General features: G+C 48.5%; 1 protein-coding gene across 1 annotated transcript in view; it reads right to left on the bottom strand.

Moving 5' to 3' along the window:
* Window positions 1-3,920: 3,920 nt before the first annotated feature.
* The window catches only part of zanl (zonadhesin, like), a 123,384-nt gene continuing 110,781 nt past the window's right edge, over window positions 3,921-16,523 (bottom strand). The window contains exons 96-102 of the mRNA XM_068756186.1: window positions 11,044-11,205; window positions 10,160-10,290; window positions 9,190-9,392; window positions 8,980-9,115; window positions 5,616-5,774; window positions 5,410-5,500; window positions 3,921-3,942 (exon numbers count right to left, since the gene is read on the bottom strand). Of these exons, the coding sequence (XP_068612287.1) occupies window positions 3,921-3,942; window positions 5,410-5,500; window positions 5,616-5,774; window positions 8,980-9,115; window positions 9,190-9,392; window positions 10,160-10,290; window positions 11,044-11,205 (904 nt within the window). The remainder of the gene's footprint in view (window positions 3,943-5,409; window positions 5,501-5,615; window positions 5,775-8,979; window positions 9,116-9,189; window positions 9,393-10,159; window positions 10,291-11,043; window positions 11,206-16,523) is intronic.

Below are 16,523 nucleotides of genomic sequence, written 5' to 3'. Positions count from 1 at the left end.
TTTACCACTAAATCGTTACCACTCTTGGGTAGCTGAATGACGATAATGGTAAAGACTCATGTCCAGGGGGGCAAACACAGGAAACGGGACCGTACCCCTTTCAATGGCGCACTTCATTCCCAAAGTGTTTTCATCTCGGCTCGAAGCAAAACACGGAGAAGCTGGATTGGGAGTTAACTTCAGACAGCAAGGCTCCTCCTACCTCAACATACAAAACGGAATCCGTCGTCTGGAGTGGATTTATTCTCTTTTTCATGTCAGTTTCATACAAAGGACAAATATATCTGTATATATATAAGTGTATGACCAGAAATGGCCGGTACCTCTCAGGTACTACAGGTGTTACACAGTAGTATAAGCAACGAACAAAAAGGGTTCTTTATCCTGTGTCTTGTCTCTGGGACATTTCTGCATCAGTACTAACCCTGCGGGCGCCACCAATCAGAACAGCGGACACCGAAGGGGGTCCAGTTCTCGTGCGTCTGTCCACAGGGTGGACTGTCGGTCCCACAGTGTCATGAGGGGACGCATTCCACTTCAAATGATAATTTGTGGTTAGAGAGAATATTATCTCACACACTATATATATATTATATATCTATATAACTATATATATATATATATATATATAAGTATAAGTATTTATATATAACATATAAGACACCTACACACACACACACCTACACACACACCTACACACACACACACACACCTACACACACACACACACACACCTACACACACACACCTACACACACACACACACACACCTACACACACACCTACACACACGCACACACACACACACCTACACACACACACACCTACACACACACCTACACACACACACACACACCTACACACACACACCTACACACACACACCTACACACACACCTACACACACGCACACACACACACACACACACACACACACACACACACCTACACACACGCACACACACACACACCTACACACACACACCTACACACACACACACACACCTACACACACACACCTGCACACCTACACACACACACACCTGCACACACACACCTACGCACACACACACACCTGCACACACACACCTACACACACACACACACCTACACACACACACACACCTACACACACGCACACACACACACACACACACACACACACACCTACACACACACACACACACACCTACACACACACACATACACCTACACGCACACACACACACACACACACACCTACACACACACACACACACACCTACACACACACACATACACCTACACACACACACACATACACCTACACACACGCACACACACACACACCTACACACACACACACACACACACCTACGCACACACACACCTACACACACACACCTACGCACACACACACACCTACGCACACACACACCTACACACACACGCACACACACACACCTACACACACACACACACCTACACACACACACACACACACACCTACACACACACACACACACACACACCTACACACACACACCTACGCACACACACACCTACACACACACACGCACACACACACACCTACACACACACACCTACGCACACACACACCTACACACACACACGCACACACACACACCTACACACACACACACCTACACACACACACACACACACACACACACACACCTACACACACGCACACACACACACCTACACACACACACACACCTACACACACACACACACACACCCACACACACACACACCTACACACACACACACACACACACACACACCTACACACACACACACACACACACACACACACACACCTACACACACACACACACCTACACACACACACATACCTACACACACACACACACACCTACGCACACACACACCTACACACACACACGCACACACACACACACACACACACCTACACACACACACACACCTACACACACACACATACCTACACACACACACACACACCTACGCACACACACACCTACACACACACACATACCTACACACACACACACACACCTACGCACACACACACCTACACACACACACACACACACACACACACACACACACACTGTACTGTAGAATAGAGGACGCTTCGTGTGTGTCCGCTGAATAAAAACCACCGTTTGGACCGACCCGTCTCCGTTTATTGATCCTGATGGATCGGTTCCAGCTGTGGATCCGTGTCTCTGCAGGATTCCCGCCTTTATTCTTGGAGCTCCGCCCAACAGACGAGTTCTGGCAGGCGTTCTGTTCCATGCTGACTCCCAGCTGGGGGCCGTGTCTACGGCAGGGGTGCCACAGTCATCCTGTCCGGGGGCCACGTCAGGGGCCACGTCATAACCCCTCCCAAGGGGCCGGTTGTTATGTAAAATAAATTCAGCTACACGTGACTGACATGAATAGTTCATTGCTGCACGTTAGCAAGATCATTGAAGCAGATCTGATGGATCTTGGTGATATTTTGTTCTGGATCACTTTAAATGTTTCGTTAACATTACAGTGAATGCAGCTTCAAAGTGTTCCTCAATATCTCAATTGATTATTGACTGATGTCTATGGAATGTGACACAGTCATGTCTGGGGGGGGGGGGGGGGGTCTCTATCTCACCACCAAAGTTCATCCAATAAAAAATGTGAACATTAAAACCCCATTTACAGATTCAGAAAGTGAATCAGAGTAAATCCAGTCATTAAGATCCATAAATGTATTTACACACAAACTCTGATTCACTGTTTAAAGATACCAGAACAATCTAGAAGCTTCTGGTGCTGATCCAGATCACCATGTGGACGGTGTGGATCCAGTTAGGGGGGGGGGGTGAGCTGCTTGGGGGAGGTCTGTGCTCTGTGGGTTCTGATCCGGTTAGGGGGGGAGCGAGCTGCTTGGGGGAGGTCTGTGCTCTGTGGGTTCTGATCCGGTTAGGGGGGGAGCGAGCTGCTTGGGGGAGGTCTGTGCTCTCTGGGTTCTGATCCGGTTAGGGGGGGTGAGCTGCTTGGGGGAGGTCTGTGCTCTGTGGGTTCTGATCCGGTTAGGGGGGGTGAGCTGCTTGGGGGAGGTCTGTGCTCTGTGGGTTCTGATCCGGTTAGGGGGGGTGAGCTGCTTGGGGGAGGTCTGTGCTCTCTGGGTTCTGATCCGGTTAGGGGGGGGGTGAGCTGCTTGGGGGAGGTCTGTGCTCTCTGGGTTCTGATCCGGTTAGGGGGGGTGAGCTGCTTGGGGGAGGTCTGTGCTCTCTGGGTTCTGATCCGGTTAGGGGGGGGGTGAGCTGCTTGGGGGAGGTCTGTGCTCTGTGGGTTCTGATCCGGTTAGGGGGGGTGAGCTGCTTGGGGGAGGTCTGTGCTCTGTGGGTTCTGATCCGGTTAGGGGGGGTGAGCTGCTTGGGGGAGGTCTGTGCTCTGTCGTTAGGACATTAATCCTTTCAATTTATCAGGTTAAGAAAACCACGTTAATCCAGCAATCAAATTTATGAAGTAATAAATGTTTCTGGGCTTCGGCCGCTGCATGAGAAGCTAAAAGGTCGACAGAGACGCGTTCACATGCATGTGTTCACTTGGTGAACACATGCATGTGTTCATGTGTTCACCAAGTGAACAAAGTCGGAAAAGATATTAATGGATTGAAGTTAAACTCAAAAACGACGGCGACCCAAGTGCCTCTCGTCGCACCGTGTCCCAGGTGAGACCACACCTTTCACACCTCATACATGAACATGCTTCGGGTTCTGTTGTGTGTCCTGTATGCTGTTGTTGCAGTATTCCGTTCTAACACAAATACACGACAGTACTTGCTAATGAAACACATTTATCATTGATTTTTATTTCTGCTTGAGAGGACAGGCATTTAAATGTTCTACTTGAAGACGTTACAAGTCTGTCACTCTGCTGGTTCCTGGATCAGTGTTCTCGTACGTGACTCCTAAAAGACAAAGGAGGTCAGATTTAGCATCAGCGCCAGGAAAAGAACTGCAGGAAGTGTTCTGCTGAATACGCTGCTGAAGTTCTTCCGACCTAAAGTAGATATATTCACAGCTGGAGTCCAGCTGGAAGTCGTTCCTGTCAGTGACTGGACTCCAGCTGGACTGATTGTGTAGGCAAAGACAGAAACGGAACCGCTGGTCCCTGGTACTGGACTCCAGCTGGACTAATTGTGTAGGCGACTGAAACAAACATTTGAATGATGATAAATACTTGAATTATTTCCTGTAAGGCAGGACAGTAGACGCCTAAAGATGATGTCAGCCTTTAGGTACAGACAGATGATCGATCAATAGATCGCCATGTATTTGTGAGGGTGGAAGTCAGCGGTTCTGATCAGCTGACCATAACGACAACGCTTACCAGTAGAATTCATGCTGAGGCTTCGCTCTTGACTTTTCTTTTTGCTGTGCAAAGAAAGAGAAACATGAACGCGATCAATCATAACGCAAAAACACAAGCTTTAAACAGTGATGTCACCAACAGAACACACACAGACACGCCAAGACACACACACACAGAGACACACACACAGAGAAACACACACAGAAACACACAGAGAAACACACAGAGAAACAGAGACACACACACAGAAATACACACACACACAGAGAAACACACACACACAGAGAAACACACACACACACACACAGAGAAACACACACACAAACAGAGACAGAAACAGAGACAGAAACACACACACAGAAACACACACACACAGAGACACACACACACACAGAGACACACACAGAAACACACAGAGAAACACACAGAGAAACACACACAGAAACAGAGACAGAAACACACACACAGAAATACACACAGAAACACACACAGAAACACACACACACACAGACACACACACAGAGAGAAACACACACAGAAACAGAGACAGAAACACACACACAGAAATACACACAGAAACACACACAGAAACACACACACACACAGAGAAACACACACACACAGAGACACACACACAGAGAAACACACACACAGAAACACACACACACAGAGACACACACACACACAGAGACACACACACACACAGAGAAACACACACAGAAACAGAGACAGAAACACACACACAGAAATACACACAGAAACACACACAGAAACACACACACACACAGACACACACACAGAGAGAAACACACACAGAAACAGAGACAGAAACACACACACAGAAATACACACAGAAACACACACAGAAACACACACACACACAGAGAAACACACACACACACAGACACACACACAGAGAGAAACACACACAGAAACACACAGAGAAACACACACAGAAACAGAGACAGAAACACACACACAGAAATACACACACACACAGAGACACACACACAGAGAAACACACACACATTCGGATGTTTCGACACATCCAGCTGAAACTCACCTGTTTCTTTTGCAAACACACACAAAGACGGTGAGGACAATGGCGAGGGACACTGAGGACAGGACGGCGATCACGATGATCCACTTGGTTTCTGTAACAACAATGAATTTCCACAGGTTGGGTTGCTATGGCGACCCCTCACGGGACAAGCAGAAAGTACAGTCGTAGTAGCACCACTGTGTGACAGGTGTGTGTGCCAGGTGTACCGAGCGCTCCACCAGGTGGATCGAGGTCTCCGCCCTCCGTTATCTCCACCTCACAATTAGCGCCTTCGAAGCCCTCCGTGCAGCGGCAGCTGGAGGTGCCGTTCGGTGCTTCCTGACACGCCCCTCCATTCTGACAGGGGTAGCTGAGGCAGGGACTCGCTGAAAGAAACATCGTTATCATTACCTTCACAGGTGGTTCTCAATTTACAACGTACTTTAACGATGGTGGGCTTTACGAAAAAGTGTACAAAATACACAAAACCCATGCAGGCAGAAAGTAGCCACTTTTAGTTTAGTTTAGCTGCTATCAGGCGCAGTGGTTAGCACTGTTGCCTCACAGCGAGACGGTCGCGGGTTCGTCTCCGACTTGTGTCCATTCTGTGAGGAGTTTGCGTGTTCTCCCCGTGTCTGCGTGGGTTCTCTCCGGGTTCTCCGGGTTCTCTCCGGGTTCTCTCCGGGTTCTCTCCGGGTTCTCCGGGTTCTCCGGCTTCCTCCCACCAAAGACATGCAGCCTAGGCTGATTGGTGACACTAAATTGCCCGTAGGTGTGAGTGTGTGTGTGGCTGGTTGTGTGTCTCTGTGTTGCCCTGCGATGGACTGGCGGCTTGTCCAGGGTGTAGCCCCGCCTCTCGCCCATTGGCTGCTGGGATTGGCTCCAGCTTGGCCCGCGACCCGATGACGGAATAAGCGGTTGGAAAATGAATAGCTGCTATCAGTAGCATTGTTTTTAACAGATCCATCCATCCATCGTCATCCGCTTATCCGGGGGGGTCGGGGGGGCAGCAGCCTAAGCAGGGAAACCCAGACTTCCCTCTCCCCGGCCACTTCTTCCTGCTCTTCCGGGGGGATCCCGAGGCGTTACCAGGCCAGCCGAGAGACATAGTCTCTCCAGCGTGTCCTGGGTCTTCCCCGTGGTCTCCTCCCGGTGGGACGTGCCCTGAACACCTCCATAGGGAGGCGTTCAGGAGGCATCCTGACTAGGTGCCCGAGCCTCCTCATCTGGCTCCTCTCAACGCGGAGGAGCAGCGGCTCTACTCCGAGCTCCTCCCGGATGACTGAGCTTCTCACCCTATCTCTAAGGGAGAGCCCAGCCCCCCCACAGAGGAAGCTCATTTCAGCCGCTTGTACCCGCGATCTTGTTCTTTTGGTCACTACCCAAAGCTCGTGACCATAGGTGAGGGTAGGAACGGAGATCGACCGGTAAATGGAGAGCTTCTCCTTTCGGCTCAGCTCTCTCTTCAACATGACGGATCTGTGCAGAGTCAGCATCACTGCAGACGCTGCACCGATCCGTCTGTCGATCTCTCGCTCCATCCTTCCCTCACTCGTGAACAAGACCCCGAGGTACTTGAACTCCTCCACTTGGGGCAGGATCTCCTCCCCGACCTGGGGGGTGCACTCCACCCTTTTCCGGCTGAGAACCATGGCCTCGGATTTGGAGGTGCTGATTCTCATCCCGGCCGCTTCACATGCGGCTGGAACCGATCCAGTGAGAGCTGGAGGGCACGGCCTGATGAAGCCAACAGGATCACATCGTCTGCAAACAGCAGCGATCCAATCCTGAGGTCACCAAACCGAACCCCCTCAACGCCCCGGCTGCACCTAGAAATTCTGTCCATAAAGGTTCTGAACAGAATCGGTGACAAAGGGCAGCCCTGACGGAGTCCAACCCGCACTGGAAATAGGTCCGACTTATTGCCGGCAATGCGGACCAAGCTCTGGCACCGGTCATATAGGGAGCGGACACCCCGTATCAAGGGGTCCGACACCCCGTACTCCCGGAGCACCCCCCACAGGATTCCCCGAGGGACACGGTCGAATGCCTTCTCCAAATCCACAAAACACATGTGGACTGGTTGGGCAAACTCCCATGACCCTCAAGGACCCTGCCGAGGGTGTAGAGCTGGTCCAGTTCCACGGCCAGGACGAAAACCACATTGCTCCTCCTGAATCCGAGGTTCGACTATCCGGCGGACCCTCCTCTCCAGTACCCCTGAATAGACCTTACCGGGGAGGCTGAGGAGTGTGATCCCTCTATAGTTGGAACAGTATAAAATCCTTCTGCTCACTTTTAAAGCCCTCACCAGCCAGGCCCCTCCTTACCTTACAGAGATGATTATCCCGTATTGCCCCACTAGAACCCTGCGGTCCCAAAATGCTGGCCTGCTCGTGGTTCCAAACATTTCCAAGAGCAGACAGGGGGGCGGAGCTTTCAGTTATCAAGCTCCTTTATTGTGGAATCAGCTCCCTGATTGGTTCGTGAGACAGACACCATCTCTATGTTCAAGAGTAGATTAAAGACTTTCCTTTTTAACAAAGCTTATAACTAATCGATGCAGTAATCAGTATAATCAATATGCTGTCATTAGGCAGCACTGGTGGCTTAACATCATGACACACTGAGCTCCTCCCCCTTTATCTGGTTATTCATGTTATAAATATATGTCAGTAATCTCTCTCTTCCTGTAGTCTTGTGCTCTCTCTCCCTCTGTTTGTCCCTCTCTCTCTTTCAGGTCCTTCTGTCCGTGGTGCTGCAGAACCTGGACCTGTGTCCCTCAACACTGATGTCCACGTCGCTAGCATTAGCATTTATAGCTTTATATTGCTAGCATTAGCATTTTGTTTTTGTCTGCTCCTGCTCTGTCTCGCTATCGCTTCCCTATCTATCTCCTTGTTTTTGAATTGTCTCCGACCTGCCATTCTCTCTCTCTCTCTCCCTCTCTCTCTCTCTCTCTCTCTCTCAACCCAGCCGGTCAGACAGATGGCCGTCCACCATGAGCCTAGGTTCTGTCCAAGGTTTCTGCCCGTTAAAGGGAAGTTTTTCCTTGCCTCCGTTGCTCTTGTGGGTCAAGTTGGGTTCTGTGTTTCCCTGCTAATCCTGTAAAGCCTTGAGACGACTTCCTGTTGTGATCCGGCGCTACATAAATAAACTGAACTGAATTGAATTGAACAAGTTCAGTTTAGCTGCTATCGGTAGCACTATCATTAACAGTCACCAGACCTGCTGTTTACAATCAGCAATAAGATGACCCGTCTTACGACAATCAATGCACTCATGGTAACGATAGACAATTTTGACAGTTCACCTAAATTGCATGTTTTTGATGGGAGGATACCAGAGAACATCTACACAAACATGGGGAGACATACTAACTGCACAGATGGGATTTGACCACACAAAATGTCTGCCAAGTTGTTGGCTAACATTTAGCGACAGAGTAAAGTCCGGACCTGTATTATTATTCTGGTAACAACAGATGGACCCTTTAACATTGAAACGACCCGTTCTTTAGTAGAGTGTTGTTCTGCCTGGTATGTCTGTGTGTGAGCCGGGGTGTGTCTGTGTGTGTGCACCAGCAGGTACCCCTGTAGCAGTCACGCTTCAGTTCGTAGATGGTGCAGATCTGGTTGTCCTGGCAACCCTTGGGTTGGCACACGACGCCGGTGGCGGTGCATTCGCAGGACTGGGAGCAGTCTTCTGTCACAAACGCTTCCTCCAGCTGTAGGGTGGAGCAGAGGGCTGAACAGAGGACACTTCCAAAGCGGGACACAGACAGACTGAGCGTCCTCTTACAGGGTAGTATCTGCTGCGGAAGGTGCAGCCACACTGCGGGTAGGGAACACAGCTTCCCTGACTCATCACCAAGCCGGCGGCACACTGGCAACCTTCCACACAGGTCTTCACTTCACACTCGGAAGGTGCTGCCAGGTCGGCGCAGGACGCAGGGCACGGCGTCATACAGGTGGAGTAGGTGCTGCTCGCATCACAGGTGAGGACTAGGAGACAGAGTCATGACCCAACTTTGATATTACAGTTTCACCATAGGTCCACGGAGGGTTCCATGTCCCCCCACAAGGACAGCTTCTTCCCCTCTGCCATAGGACGAATGAACATTTGACAACCGAATACGTGCACTGTTCTGTCTGCGCTGCGTTTTCCTGATGGGTGTCTGTGTATCCACTCCTGATGCTGCTGTTTTTGTGGTGAGTTCAGTACTCGTAGGTGTTTTTAACTTGGTGTATTTTGGGGCATACCCTGCAGCCTAGCGCTGTCGCTAGCATTTTATTATTATTATTACTTGCACATTACTCAGCACATATTAAGTGCCTTAGTAATTTATTGTAATTTATGTAATCTATTGCCATTCATTGTCATTTTGCATCAGTGGTGTAATTTATTTTCAATTAATTGTTAGTTTGCATCGGTTGTAAAATCATTTTATTTTTGTTTTTCTAATGTTACGTTGCATCAATTGAGTAATTTAATATTAGTTTTATTTGTATTGTTAAATGTCGATGATTTATGTACGAAGGACTTTCAACGGAAACAAGACCGCAAGGGCTTTTTAGAAATGCTCCTCTTAGACAGGATGTTTGACTGTACTTGTACTGTAATACATGCTACTGTGTGACTGTACTTGTACTCTCACATTCTATCTAATAAATATATTCATTCATTCATGCATTCGTAGTTTGTGAAGCGTCATTGGCAATAAACCCATTGTGATTCTGACCTGGTGTGAAAGCAGTGAGGGCCATCTTACCACAGTCCAAGAGCTGCCTCCAGACTCCCAGTTTGGCCCCAGCCTCCTGGCAGACGGCAGCATAGGCTTCATAGCTCGCACAACGAAGCTCGGCACTGCCTCGTTCAGCACAAAGGTCGAAGACGCAGTTCCTGCACAACAACACTCAGTCAGCTCCTGCTGCCAGCCGTACAGGCAACACGCCCAGAGACGGGGGTAAAGACAGGGAAGAGTCTCAACCCACGCCCAGAGACGGGGGTAAAGACAGGGAAGAGTCTCAACCCACGCTCAGAGACGGGGGTAAAGACAGGGAAGAGTCTCAACCCACGCTCAGAGACGGGGGTAAAGACAGGGAAGAGTCTCAACCCACGCTCAGAGACGGGGGTAAAGACAGGGAAGAGTCTCAACCCACAATCAGAGACGGGGGTAAAGACAGGGAAGAGTCTCAAACCACGCTCAGAGACGGGGGTAAAGACAGGGAAGAGTCTCAACCCACGCTCAGAGACGGGGGTAAAGACAGGGAAGAGTCTCAAACCACGCTCAGAGACGGGGGTAAAGACAGGGAAGAGTCTCAAACCACGCTCAGAGACAGGGGTAAAGACAGGGAAGAGTCTGAACCCTGCAGCGCTTGCTAGGCAGCAGGACTACGGACCTGTGGCTAGACCTACTCGGGTCACTGAAACAGTCCTGCTTTGAATTTCCGAACACCTTTACAATGCAAAGGTCTTCATCCAGCAGCGGGACTAATGGTCTCTAAACAGAGGCGTGATGTTACTGTACAGGACAGCACAGCATCCACTCTCACAACGGGGATTTCATCCTGTCTCAGGATGTAGCTGTTTATTCGATACAAGAAGATAAACATAATCTACAAACACTCCAGTCTGTAAGACACTGAAACTCACTCCTGGTAGGTCTTGGGGGACAGGGTGGAGTGGCAGGCTGCAAAGGGCCCCGAGGGGTCAGACAGGGCCCCACACTGAGCCCCACTGTTGAAGTCCTCCAGCTGGGACTGAGAGCAGTCTGTTACCTCAAACCCTGAGTCTGCATCAGTCTCCACCTCTCGCCTAAAGAAAGAGGGCGGAAAGGATTTGTTAAATGAGCTCTTATCGTTCAGTGCATGTTATTGGTCACGCCCTCATTTATCAGCAGGCCGTAGAAACGGTTATAAATTCGTTCCTACGAATGAAATGTAGAATGTGTGTCACTGGTCATACTCTGGTCGTACGCTGGTTGTACGCTGTTCGTACGCTGGTTGTACGCTGTTCGTACGCTGGTTGTACGCTGTTCGTACGCTGGTCGTACGCTGGTCGTACGCTGTTCGTACGCTGGTTGTACGCTGTTCGTACGCTGGTCGTACGCTGTTCGTACGCTGTTCGTACGCTGTTCGTACGCTGTTCGTACGCTGGTTGTACGCTGTTCGTACGCTGTTCGTACGCTGGTTGTACGCTGGTTGTACGCTCCAGCTGCTTGTACCTGCAACCTTGTTCTTTAGGTCACTACAGGTGAGGGTAGGAACAACGGAGATCGACCGGCAGGTGAGGGTAGGAACGGAGAACGACGGCAGTATCGCGGACGCTGCGCCGATGTCTCTCTCTGTCTGTCTTCCGCTACATAAAGCGTCGCATTCAAAGTGTTTACGACGCAATAAAACATTTCGCCGGAACATTACCACCAAAAATCAACTTTATGGATGGAAGATGCCGCAGAGCATGGATGGGCAGAACGCAGACACATTTGCCCCTCCAGATGTCAGAAGGGGAGGGATTTCTTCCAGACGTGTTTCAGGAGGTGATTACAGACCTACCCAAACTACGAAGGATTGACTGGATGCTTTATTTACATGTTTGGGGTCGATAAGGACCCAAAATCACCATGAGCCTAGGTTCTGTCCAAGGTTTCTGCCTGTTAAAGGGAAGTTTATCCTTGCATCCGTCTCCAAAGTTCTTGCTCTTGTGGGCCAAGTTGGGTTCTGTCCCTGCTACTCCTGTAAAGTCCTTGAGATGACTTCCTGTTATGATATGGCGCTATAGCAGTGGTTCTCAAATGGTGGGGCGCGAGAAAATGTTTTTTTTTGCCTTATGAGATTAAAGCGTAATTGCACATCCACTCCAGTAGTTGGCAGTGGCGCCCTGATTGTCAGAGTGTGCGCAGGGAGTATTAGCAGAGCGGTTGTAAACAAACAAACAAACAAGAGAGTGTTTTTTTCGGGGGGGCGAGACAGAAAATAATTTAGAAGCACTGCGCTATAGAAATAAAACTGAATTGAATTGAATATTGAATGCATGTATTATCTATAGAATTTCCCTTGGGATTAATAAAGTCTATCCATCCATCCTAAACAAGTGGAACCTGCTCAAGTGTTATACAAAGTGATGATGAATATATTTATTAGATAGAATGTTAGAGTACAAGTACAGTCACACAGTAGCATGTATTACAGTACAAGTACAGTCAAACAGTAGCATGTATTACAGTACAAGTACAGTAAACAGTAGCATGAATTACAGTACAAGTACAGTCACACAGTAGCATGTATTACAGTACAAGTACAGTCAAACATCCTGTCTAAGAGGAGCATTTCTTGCGGTCTTGTTTCCGCTGAAAGTCCTTCGTACATAAATCATCGACATTTAACAATATAAATAAAACTAATATTAAATTACTCAATTGATGCAAAATAACAATAAATTAAAAAGACACATAATATGTACAACGTAGCTCAGGGGTCGGCAAACCTTTTTACTCGCGGGCCACAATGGGTTCTAAAATTTGGCAGGGGGGCGGGGCCAGTAACAGATGGATGGAGTGTTTGTGTGAACGAATATAAATGATATGAAAAAGCCATGACATGAAAGGATTTGGCCTTTTACAGGTAAAAGGTAAAATTAATGAGGTTTATAATAACATTTTATTTCATGATATTATTTGTACAAGTTCTCCCGCGACCCGATGACGGATTAAGCGGTTGGATAATGAATGAATGGATGAATTTGTACAAGTTCGGCGGGCCGGATTATAAAGCCTAACGGGCCGTAGTTTGCCCATGTCTGACGTAGGTGGACAAAAAGGGGGGGGGGGTATTGATCTGGAGAGAGTCGTGATGACTATCTCCGTTTCTGTCCCCTAAAAGGTGTATTTTTAGGGCCGTTTTGAAGGAGGCCAAAGAGGTGCATGTTTTGAGGGCAGGAGTCAAACAGTTCCACCCTTAGGGGGCAGTATTGTAAAAAGATGATTTACCAATGTTTGTCTTATATGAGGGGGTAATCAGGTTGTTGTTTGAGCTCCCTCTAGTGTTGTGGCTGTGCGCTCTTATTTTGTAGTGCAAGGGGAAGTTGCAGCTGTACTAGAGTTAGCGTTCGTTCTTTAATTTAAGTTTCATTACTCCGAGTGTCTGATGAAGAGTACTGCAGGAAGAAAACTGCCTCTTGGTCGTGTTGAAGCAGCTGAAGTGTTCTCCGGTGATCAATAAATAAAACATCTGGAGAGCGATCTCTGGGCGGCACAGGCAGAAAGGCGTTTAAACGACATCGTGAAACAAACTCCGCCTCCCATTCCGCGTTAAAGTGATGTGTTTCTGTCTTCTTACTCGGTCCAGCAATGGTGATAAGCTTTCTGTAGTTTTAAGGAAAAAAGCGAGGGCTGAAGATCGGAGATAATTCGTAACTCGTGCTGTGAGATGTGTCTGTGTGTGCGCCCCAACCCCTCCCCCCGGGAGCGAGTGAGTGAGTGAGTGAGGAAGAGAGAGAGAGAGAGAGAGCATGGAGCAGCGCGCTGCGCTTAGCGCCTATTTGCGCATGTGCGGTCAGAAAAAACAAGTCGTCATCTGACTGGCTACCCTGCATGTCAATCAAAAAATATGTCACACGATCGACGGGAATGAGCTATGATCGCCGTAATGGGCTAGGAAGAAGGTGGGTCATGGGCCCCAGATTGAGGAGTAGCCCAATCAGTTTGTTTTGGGAGGTTTGGAGCCTGGTTTTCAGGGACACTTTGATGTTTGAATACCAGGAGGTGCTAGCATAGTCAAAGAGGGGCTGAACGAGGCTCCAGCAAGAGTCCGGAGACAAAAGCAGACATTCTGCCCAAAAATCTTGTTCTCTGATTGACTTTTTTGATCACCTCAGTTGCCATACTATCGCCAGACAGGTATTTGTCAAGAACACAGCCCAAATAGGTACCGTATTTTTTGGATTATACGTCGCTCCGGATTGTAGGTCGCACCAGCCAAAAAATGCATAATTAAGAAGAAAAAACCATATATAGGTCGCACTGGAGGATAAGTCGCATTTTTGGGGAAAATTTATTTGATAAAATCCAACACCAAACAACATATAGCACAAAGAACATGCTAACACGTTTACCAAAATATCAGGTTTTACTCCGAATCACGAAATCCAAGGAAATCTTCATCCTCGGTGTCACTTTTGAACAACTCCCCCAACTCGGCAGGTAGACAAGACGCCGCTTCCTCTTCTACGTCGCTTACATCAGACTCGTCGTCAGTTGCAGTTCCAATTATTCCAGCCTTTCTGAATCCCGACAGGATGGTTGCGGTTGTCACTGAAGCCCATGCTTTGTCGATCCATTCAATGACTTCCAGGAAAGTTGCATGGCGCATTCTCCCGGTTGCCGTGAAGCTGTGCTCTCCATCCGTCATCCACTGCTCCCACAGGTTACGCAAAACTGCCTTAAAGCTCCTATTCACGGAGATATCAAGTGGCTGGAGTATTTTGGTTAAGCCTCCAGGGATGATGGCAGGTATGGAGTTGAGAACTTTTAATTTATTTTTTAACTGTGGTGTGATGTGCGCTCTCATGCTATCCATCACAAGCAGAGCTTTGCGTGCTCTAAAGAAGCCATCCGGTCGCTTATTGTAGCACTTTGTAAGCCACAAGTTCATCATTTCTTGATCAATCCACCCTTTCGCGTTCACGGCGACTTCAACTGAGGAGGATTGGATTTTTGGCATGGTTTTTCGTTTGAAAATGACCATCGGTGGCAGTTTTGATCCGTCTCCACAACATGCCAGCACCACTGTGAAGTGTGATCTCTCATGACCAGTTGTAACGATATTCACACTTTTTTGCCCTTTCTCTGCAACACTTCGGCCCATGGGGATGTCAAAAGTGAGGGGGACCTCGTCCATGTTAATAATATGATCCGGTGTCACGTTGTGATCACTTACATGCTTTTCAATGAACGCGCGGAAACTGTCAACCTTGGCTTGGAAGTCCGCTGGCAGTTTTTGGGACAGTGTCGTCCTTGCTCTGATAGAGAGGCGTTTGCGCTGCATGAAGCGGTAACACCAAGAAGGTCCTCCCGCAAAGCCGTTTATATTCACCTCCTTGGCAACCACCTGGGCGCGGAGACGCAACTGCACCGTTGACAAACCTCTCCCAGCAGCACGTTGTTCAAGCACCCATGCGTGAACTCGTTCCTCCAACTGCGGCCACCTAGCTTGTCGCCCGCGATTAGCTTTCTTTGTTTTCTTCATTTCAGTAAGCGTAACCTCCGCTTTTCGCCAGTCCCTTACAAGTTTTTCGCTCACTCCAAACTTTCTTTCTGCTGCTCGATTGCCGTTTTCGGCTCCATTTTTCACTATCTGAAGCTTGTAAGCCGCGGAATATGACTTTCTTTTCGGCGCCATTTTCATTCAGCCCTTCTAATTTGTGTTTTTAGATAACAGGTGTGACAAATAACTCTGAACCTCCAGAAACCGCGACAGATTCTGACGGGTCACAGAGTTCCCTGTAACACCTGTTATAGAAATGTGTAGGCTACTGTCTCTGCGCTCACAGATTTTGTAAAAAAAAGCATATATAAGTCGCTCCGATTTATAAGTCGCACCCCCGACCAAACTATGAAAAAAAACGTGACTTATAATCCGGAAAATACGGTAATCTCTTCTTTGCTGGAGATTACTGTATTATCGACTGTGACCTTGAAATCATTAACATTTATCTCAGTTAGAGAGTGTTTAGACCCAAAAAGAATAGATTCTATTTTACCAAGATGTAGTGACAGTTTGTTATCAGTAAGCCAAGTACGGATTCTGGTGACCTCAGAGCTGAGAGCTTCCTCAACCTGCACTTTGTCCTCTCCCGAAATCAGGAGTGCTGAGTCATCAGCGAACAGGAACAATTTGCAGTTACAGGCAGCACTCATGTCGTTAATGTATAGGAGGAACAGTAACGGCCCTAGAATGCTGCCTTGAGGAACCCCACAGCTCACCGGGAGGGACGAGGACAAGGTTCCGTTTATGTCTACCATTTGTTCTCGTCCCTCAAGGTACGATTTCATCCAGTTTGTTGATGTGCTATCAAAACCAATCGCCCCTAGTTTATTCAATAGGATTGAATGGTTAACGGGGTCAAAGGCCTTC

This window comes from Brachionichthys hirsutus, chromosome 23, assembly GCF_040956055.1.
Source record: "Brachionichthys hirsutus isolate HB-005 chromosome 23, CSIRO-AGI_Bhir_v1, whole genome shotgun sequence".
Lineage (NCBI taxonomy): Eukaryota > Metazoa > Chordata > Actinopteri > Lophiiformes > Brachionichthyidae > Brachionichthys > Brachionichthys hirsutus.
The sequence above is the reverse complement of the archived record's forward strand: the minus strand, read 5'-3'. Positions and strand labels throughout refer to the sequence as shown.